Source organism: Ruditapes philippinarum, unplaced genomic scaffold (genome assembly GCF_026571515.1).
Source record: "Ruditapes philippinarum isolate M1 unplaced genomic scaffold, ASM2657151v2 ctg22948_1_1_1_1, whole genome shotgun sequence".
In the NCBI taxonomy this organism is placed as follows: Eukaryota; Metazoa; Mollusca; class Bivalvia; order Venerida; family Veneridae; genus Ruditapes; species Ruditapes philippinarum.
Window position 1 is genome coordinate 1 of NW_026862319.1, and position 9,844 is coordinate 9,844.

The window sequence follows — 9,844 nt, forward strand, 5'->3', positions numbered from 1 at the left end:
ACTGTATAAAGACAAGCCTTATATCATTGTCATTCAACAACTTTTATATATTACTTGTTTGTAAATATAGTTAAAATTTAAATATAAATGAAATAAAATAAATAAACATTTTAAAATAGTTCTCTGAAATTATTCTGAATTAAGAGTGCACATTTAAGTAATAAAAGTCTGAAATTATTATGAATTAAGAGTGCACATTTAAGTAATAAAAGTCTTTCAGTCTTTTTAATGGACTTGCCCTATTTGTGATTAGGTGAGTCCATTAGTAGTGTTTTAGGGATGTTATTACCAAGAAACTAGATTTACAATAATGAAGCTAAAGATATACAGAGAGAAATTACTGGATAATTTAATCTGACCATTTTACATTTCTTTTACTTAAACTGTTAACACTATAATTATACAGTGGCCTTAAACTACCAGACTCCGGGTTTGATGATGGATCTCTACAATGGTTGGTTCAATAAGAATGGTGGGTGTGGCTATGTACTTAAACCCGCCATCATGAGGGAGGAGATTGCATATTTTAGTGCTAATACAAAAGAAGTCATTCCAGGGGTATCACCACAGATTCTTCATATAAAGGTATAAGATCATAACTATAATACACTACAGCCTCATTATAACGCTCATGGTGGGGTCCAATGTCTCAACACCGCGTTCTAAAGAGGCTTTCATTAGAACGCTTATTGCGAAATTACCGCATTACCCCACCCAACGCATATATATATAACGCTGACGATTTTTACTTACTGTTCAATGAATATTGACATTTTCTTTTTCTTAAACAATTCAATGATGTAAACATATATTATATTCACAAATAATACTACTTATATTCAAAAGAAACAAAAAAACTTTCGAAAGAAAAACATAAATCATAAATATAGTGTAAACAGTTAGCCAATAATGTAATGGCGTTTGATTAACTAGGGGACACAACTAAAGATGGACTGTAAATTACACTGTAATTTACAGTCCATCTTTAGTTGTGTCCCCTAGTTAATCAAACGCCAATTACTTCCTGTCTTGGCCGCTTTATTTACAGTGCTGGAATTTAAATTGATTTTGGGCTTGTGTTGGTTATTTAATTCAGCGAGGTTTACATGTCTAAGATATGTGTGTGAATTTTAGTTTATTTATACTCACCACCGGTTGCCCATGTCACAGTTATGATATGAATTTGAGATTTTGGAAACAATTTGATGCCTGACTGATGGACAGGTAAAACAACATAAGACCGGATAAACGCTAACTTTGGCATGTTTTTCACACCTTTGGCGCTCATAAATGTCCTAATAACAATTGTTTATTGTACTTGACTGTGAAATTGAACAAGCTTTATAGCGCGCTATAAATCTAGATCTACTTAATTTTATTTTTTTTTTTGAAGTTTTTTTGTTTTTTTTGAAGTTTTTTTTTTGGGGGGGGAGCCAAGGTCTATGAGCGCTATACTGAGATTAGCGTTATAACGAAGAGCGATATATCGAGGCTATAGTGTAGTATTTTTATGCTTTCAGAACTTTTTCAGTTAGTCGCTAATTTGTTTTTCCATCCCTGCTTCCATCATAATTTTTCTCTGCTCACTTAGCTCAAAAGGGAAAGAATCAGATTTGTAATTCAGGGATCGCTTGTTTGATCCTCTGGTAATGCAAAACTTCTCCATGATTGGTCAGAAACCAGCACAGAATGTATATTGACCAATGAAAATCCTACGATTCAAGACAGAAAAAAGTTTTATAACCTAGGAGCCTGATCTCAGAACATTAAGTCTTATGGTCATTTGTCTCTCACCCCTTATTGGGAAATCATGTAGGTCACTTGGAGAGCAATTGGTAATTACTTGTTAGTTATTTAGAAAAGCTGGTGAGGTGGATCAACTGCTGAGATATGACTAAAAATATTGGCGTAAAAAAGACCCAGACAAACAAACAAGCATACTGTTGCTTTAAGTAGCATCTTGACTGCCAAATCATTATTATTCATGGGCGACTCATTTTCGTTGTTTTCATGGATAGGTCAGTCGTCAAATTTAAGATCCAACAAAATTTCATTTTGTCTGCTGTAAGATTATTTTGTATGACATTATTTACATTTTATCTTTTAGAAAATAACAACAATCCACTAATTTAAGAACCCATGAAAATATTCTTTGTGACAAAGCCACAAAATTGCATGCCCTCGAAATTGAGTGAATTTACAGTATATGGATACTTGGTATATTAGTACATGTATGTTTCATGGACCACAATCCATATTAAGCAGTTTAATCAAGAATAATTGTTTGTGTTTTATTTATAGACATTCTTATATTATTTTCTTAATTCCTTTCTATTTTTTCTTTCCCCGTTCTTTTAATTTCAATATTAATGACTTTCCCTAAATTGAAAATATTTTTTTAGATTAATTCAATGACATATGTAAAATAACTCATTTTCAGTTTTTTTATAAAATTAGGAAATCAAATATAATTGTTAATTTCCATTGAAATGGTAGACAGTCTGATATTAATAATTTCCTTTATAAAGCACAGAATATTTCCATTTTTGGTCTCTTAAGAAATACAGCACATGACTCTGAAATCTTTGATGTTAACAAAATTGACATTTAAATTTAGCTAATAAAGGAAAGTTGTAATTTTCTCCTTCAATTTCTGTTCTCTGTAAAATGTCTTAAATTATACATTGTTTACAACGTGGGTAATTAAAGTTTTGCGTTTAGAAGTAATCTGGAAAAAAGAAGAGCATCTTTTAAGACTTCCTTAGAATTAAATGCAATTAAATTTTCAAATAAAATCAAACTAATGTGATGGAATGGCATGTGAGGGACGTAAAAGTTACAATTTTAAAGTTGTAGTTTTTTTTTACGTTATCTCAGAGGCTGTAAATAATCTTACGTAGAGAGGTTTCGAGAAAACAAGATTGTGTATTTAACAGAAGATAACACTGTTAAAGGTGTGTGTCTACAGATTAGTCAACAAGTTAAATCCCTTACCTCACTATATATCTTTATTGGACTTGTCCATCTTTCTTTGTTTGTTTGTTTGTTTTGGGTTTTACGTCACATCGACACAGTATAGGTCATATCGCGACGTTCCAGCTTTACTGGTGGAGGAAGACCTCAAATGCCCTTCCGTGTATTATTTTAGGCAGGAACGGGCACCTGAGTAGAACCACCGACGTTCCGTAAGCTAGCTGGATAGCTTCCTCACATGAAAGAATCCAAAGTCCCTGTCGGAATTCGAACCCACAGTGGTTAGGGGCAAGTGGTTTGAACTCAACGACCTTAACCACTCGGCCACGGACGCCCCGTCCATCTTTCAATCAGGACAAACCATACATTGATTATAGGGAAATTGCCAATGTTTGGACAGAAAACAGTGCAGAAATTTATAAAAAATCTTTTTCCAGACCTTATTGTTTAATATACATGTACAATACTTTTCTCTCCAAGAACTGTATACAAATAATTTATACCCTCATTAAGCGCTATACAAATCTTTTCTTTCTGTCATAACTTTAAACAATTTTTTTTCCCTCTCCCATAGCTTTATTTATACACATTTTCTCCTTTCAATGCTTCTTATCGTTTTTCGTTTCATGGCATTAAAAAAAAAGTTTTCCCTCTCTTAGCTTTGTATGAATATTGTAACAATCTTGTAGCTTTAGACAATTTCTGTTTTCTCTCATAGCTTTATGCTATGCTTGTTTCCTTTCTCCTAACAACACAGATCTTTTTCCCTCTCATAGATTTATTGAAATCCTGTTTTCATCTCTTTACTTTTCCCAATATTTTCCTCTCTCATAGATTTATACAAATCTTGTTTCCCCTCCATACTTTACCAAAATCTTGGTTCTCTCTCATAGATTTATACAAATCCTGCCTCTCTCTTAAAGCATTTTACAAAATCCTATTTGCAAATCTTGTTTTCCTCTTGAAATATTTGGGATTTAATTTGCTGGCTTTTAAAGTGCTTTTCCAAGTATGTGTGAATTTTGACAGTTTCTTAAGATGCAATCAATTTAACAGAACACTGGAAGTATTAACGAAAAGGCATACATGGAGATTTTAAGGTTTTAATCAAAATGAAGCGGAAACGAAGTAAAATAAATTAAATGAAATGTGTGATGAATGGGCCGACATTTAGCCGGAACACTACGAGAGAGAAATAATCTTAGCGGAATTTTGGTTCCATAAAGTCTTTATCTTACATTGATTTCAATTTTGTTCTCCAATGTTTTGCTACAGTGGTTTCTATCATTATATAAAACGTAGAAGTTTATTTCAGTAATAAAAGGTTAAGATTTGTAAGACAGCTTGCATATAAGATTGCATTTGACTTGTATAGAAATATAGACAAAAATATTTTCCTATTTAATACAAGGTTCATATCGTGATGAATGTCTTGATCTTGAAAGACCGAAACCGGTAGATCCTTGAATAAGTCAGTTAACAAACCATCGTGATGTTTGACATGTGTTCTCTCCTTCTTTTGATTTAATTACTTAATACAATGTTCATTAATAGAAAAGGTACTCTCACAATACATGTATTTTTACACCCTTAAATTGCTGACTTTCTTAAAGATATACAATGCTCATCCTTGAGTAAAATATTTTAATGGCGGAAATTTATGGAAATCTATAAAATTCTTACTATATGGATATGTCTAATTTGAATACAGGTATGAATTTGCTTTGTATGGGAAGTTAATTCCCTATAATCGGTAAAGCAGAGTTGGTACTGTCTTAAAAAACTGCCAGTTTTTCTTTTTTTATGACAGTATATATTTATATCGGACCTCCTATTGAGCTTGGTCAAACTGCTTAGATGTGCTAACTAGCCTGCCTCTCTACTGGTGGCAAAGGTTACCAGTAATCAATGTCAGTAATATTTTTCATAGGGTGAACACCTGCCAAGCCAAAAGTGAAAATATAACTACTGGTGCTCAACGTAGTGAAATATAATTTTGATGAAACAAATTTTGGAATTACATGTAATTCATGCTATTTCTTTGTGGTTTTAGGCCATTTTGACTTACTTTTGTTGTGTAACATCATCACTTTTATGATTTCATCAACTCATGAAGTGTTCTTGTTGAGAAATATATATGCTATAATATTTACAGAATTTTGTTACATTTTGTGCATACAAAATTTATAAATAAATAAATATAAAGCATGTAATAAAAGAAAAGAAAAAAAAGGTAGAATCAAACAGCATCTTAGAATTTCACAGTATTTAAAGACTGTTTCAGTGCTAAACATATATTTTGATATATGATTTAATGATTTACCACTAACAGAACAGTTGCAATATTTTGTGCTCTTTATAAGGAACACATGTTATTACTTTAACATGAAAAGCATGCAATTACAGACTTTTATCTAGTTTGTATGTGCAATAAATAACTACTGAAAGGATATTTAAGGTTATAGATGTGGTTTCATATATGGAATATTTCTTATACAGTTAATGATTATCAATACTTTGTGTATATATAATTTTGTAAGAGTTGTTTCACTTTATTTTGCATTAATTTTGTGCATAATATGCATATTTAAATCTGTATTTTTATGCTCCCCGAAAAAATTTCGGGGGAGCATATAGTCGTCGGGTTGTCAGTCCGTCCGTCCGTACGTACGTCCCGAATTCGTGTCCGGCTCATAACTTTGTTATTTGAAGTCAGATTTTAAAACTATTTCACAGAAATGATCACCATATTGAGACGACGTGTCGCGCGCAACATTTGGGTCGCTACCTTGAAGGTCAAGGTCACAGCATGACCTTGCAGCAAAATCGTGTCCGGCCCATAACTTCCTTATTTGAAGTCATATTTTTAAACTATTTCACAGAAATGATCACCATATTAAAATGGCGTGTAGCGCGCAACATTTGGCTCGCTACCTCGAAGGTCAAGGTCACAGCATGACCTTGCAGCAAAATTGTGTCTGGCACATAACTTCATTATTTGAAGTCGGATTTTGCAACTATTTCACAGAAATGATCACCACAAAGAGACATTGTGTCGCGCGCAACATTTGGGTCCCTACCTTGAAGGTCAAGGTCACGGCATGACCTTGCAGCAAAATCGCGTCCGGCCCATAACTTTGTTACTGGGAGTCGGATTTAATAACTATTTCACAGAGATGATCACCATATTGAATTGACGTGTCGCATGCAACATTTGGGTCGCTACCTTGAAGGTCAAGGTCACAGCATGACCTTGCAGCAAAATCATGTCCAGCTTATAACTTCGTTATTTGAAGTCGGATTTTACAACTATTTCACAAAAATGATCACCATATTGAGACAATGTGTCATGCACAATATTTGGGTTGTTTTTACACTTTGAACTTTGTCTGTGACATAACTCTGACACAACAAGAGGTATACCTTCCTGTGTCCAAAACCTATTTGGGGAGCATCACCCGGTTCAACCGGCTCTTGTTTCAGATATGTTTCATATATATGCCCAGTAGAAAGACAGCTACAAATGCATTTTTATATGCCTGAAAATATAACGGCGTTTATTGTTTTGCACATGGTCATCCTTTAGCAGTTTTTGTGTCCGGTCTGTATCTTTTGAACCGATTAGCTGTGCACAGGTTGACCTTTCTCCGGTCAAGGTCACACTTATTCATTTTGTTTAAAATTAATGTTTTATTTACATCTATGCATTACTGACATGTAAAAAAGCAAAACTCATATTTTTTGCATACAAATGCTTGATATTTTTGTACAACCTTTGATCATTAGTTTCCAATCATGCAGGTGTGTGAACCTGACAAAATCTAAGTGTCAATATAAGGGTTCATCAATAATTACTACCTGTAGACAGATTGCCAAATGATACAATGAAAACTTGTTTAATTAACAGCTTTTTATCCTGTTAAATCCAATTTTAAAAAAATCAATTTGCTTTAACATGTAAAATAGCATGCATACAAGCACTTTACTGCATGTATAAATACATTGTGATAATGGTGACTGGTAATTTACCAGCATTTAGTTTATGCTGTACATGTATATATTGGTTGACGTATCTGTGAAACCCTTGATAAATGGTGTCTTTAATGATTAAAAGTGAAACTGAGGAATGACAAAGTACATGTATATTCTGGATGGAAGGGCACCCTGAGGTCTTCCTCCACTAGTAAAGCTGGACTGTTGCCATATGACCTTTATAGAGTTGGTGCAACTAATTCTCTTCTTATAAAACAATGAGTAAAGGTCAAGGTCACTGAGGTTGCTAATAGATTTTTTCTACTATTTAAAGAAGTCAGAGCACCCATTGTTATTACATAATATCTAAGTTTCTCTTGTTTGTGTTCACAGATTATCAGTGGTCAATATTTCCCGAAACCGAAAGGTTCAGGGGCTAGAGGTGATGTAACAGACCCTTACGTAACCATAGAGATATTTGGTATTCCAGCAGACTGTGCCGAGGAGAGAACTAAAACTGTACCTCATAATGGTGAGTTTTTTTATGGCGTTTGTAAACCAGTCTCTCAGTACATAAATGAAATCACTGTACCCTGTCTTGTAAGCCTTCTCAATGTGTACCCTGTCTTGCGAGCCTATACAATTCAATTTGAACCCTGTCTTGTGACAACAAGCGATCTTTTTACCTTTCTTTTGAACCTATACATTTTACCTTGAACTTTTTGTGTGAAAGTTGGTTTGTAAACTTTTGAGTCTGAAATTAGAATTTTACCAAGTGGGATTATTTGAATTAAGTTTTGGTAGAGAATCAAGATATGGGTTTAAAATAACAAAAAAGATCAAATAAAGATATGGCCTTGTGGCCAAGTGGTTAACATGTCGGACTAGTAATCTGAGGATTGAAAGCCACATGGGTTCAAACCCTGTAAGGGGCAACCGTTGTTTCTGTGAGCAAGAAACTTTACACTCATTGCTTCATTTACACTCATTGCTTGGTATTGGTTGGTTCAAGGAACTGATTCAAGAGTATTTGAGCCGTGTCATGACAAAACCAACATAATGGGTTTGCGACCAGCATGGATCCAGACCAGCCTACACATCCACACAGTCTGATCAGGATCCATGCTGTTCGCTATCAGTTTCTCTACTTGTAATAGGGTTTGTAAGCGAACAGCATGGACCCTGATCAGACTGTGCGGATGCACAGGCTGGTCTGGATCCATGCTGGTCGCAAACCCATTATGTTGGTTTTGTCATGACACGGCTCATTTCAATAAGCTTATAGCTTCCTACACAATTGAACTAAGATAAATTAGTATAAAATCAAATAAAAGACATGAAACTTGAACACCTTGAACACATTGTTCTTACAGAAATGTTTTTCATTTTATGTCTAATTATGTCACAAAAACTGTTTCATATTAACGTTTTTCCCTTTCTGTGCAAAGTATTTTTTTGATTATTTGTTTTGTCTCTGCTGTAACAATAGTGTGGATATTGTGCAGAACGTATGTAGAAACATTATTTTATATAACCTGAAGTCTTAATCTACTGTCTGTTTGTATAAGTGTTTGGTCATTATGCTTATATAAACAAGTTAATTAGAGAAAATGAAGTGAAACTAGTTTCTCCTTCAAACACAGAGCAAGATGAGATGGAACTTTATCAATTAGTCTTCTGAGAAAGTAATTATTTCCACTTCATCAAAGTTATTGGATAGATTTGTTAGCTTCCTTTCCAAGATCTCTGCTTTAATCTGTGAATTTAAGAATGTTTATAAAAACATGGTCATATTGTACATGTTTCAATTGCCCTTGCTGGCTAAGGGGTTGCCTTTACACTGGATTGAAGCCACCATTTAACCCAGTGTGATTACGAGGTGACTGAATGGGTTCTAATTACTGCATCTCTTAGCTCCATCAGGTGAGATGGTTTTGATCACAAAATTATCTTTCCTGTTTCAGTGACCTAAATTGTGTTGGTGGGCTTTAAAAAAAACCCCAAACATTAAAACAAGGTTCAATCTGATTTTCATTAAAACCGAGAGTTAGCCTAGAGGTTACCCTTTCTACCTCACAAACCTGGGATCTGGTGTCACCGCCATGTTATCTCATATAAAAACAGTTCTAATTAGTTCCAGGAAGCAGACTCAAGATTTGTTCAAATAAGTTTTTAGCTTTTTTTTACAATTTAGCTAAGATAAATATGTTTGAACTAAACGAAATAGATTTTCCACTAGTGATTAGTCAATTACCATCTTCTTATCACAAATAAATTTTTTAATGAAGAATAAATTACTTTAGATTTAGTACCTTTTGGAAACAGTTTTCTCGACAAATGAAAACAGTTTGTTGTTTTTTTCTTGACAAAAAAAATATGATAAATGGTCCGAGTTCAATTTGATGTTTGTGAAATTAGTTTCTTCAATACATATATCTTAATCTATGATATGAAAAAATTACGCAAGCGTAGGAAGAAGATAAATGAAGAAACAGAAACCAATTCGTGTGGGAATGATTGATGAAACACCTTCGGTAGCATTAATAATTTATTCTATTTTACTAATGGTATTTTATTTTGTATTAACTTCTTTGTTTCTGTATAACAGTGGTATATGTTAGTGTGGATAACATATGCTTCCCAGCTGCATACATTTGAGCCGCGTCATGACAAAACAAACGTAATGCGTTTGCGACCAGCATGGATCCAGACCAGCCTGCGCATCCGCGCAGTCTGATCAGGATCCATGCTGTTCGCTTACAAACCCTATAACAAGTAGAGAAACTGATAGCGAACAGCATGGATCCTGATCAGACTGCGCGGATGCGCAGGCTGGTCTGGATCCATGCTGGTCGCAAACCCATTATGTTGGTTTTGTCATGACGCGGCTCATATATCT

General features: G+C 34.0%; 1 protein-coding gene across 1 annotated transcript; it reads left to right on the top strand.

The window, feature by feature from the left end:
- Positions 1-406: 406 nt before the first annotated feature.
- Positions 407-7,545, top strand: LOC132718641 (inactive phospholipase C-like protein 2; the record flags this gene model as incomplete). Its single annotated transcript, XM_060702360.1, has 2 exons — positions 407-585; positions 7,339-7,545. Coding segments are annotated over 2 exons (386 nt in total), but the record flags the coding sequence as incomplete, so codon positions are not given.
- Between the last annotated feature and the right edge of the window lie 2,299 nt (positions 7,546-9,844).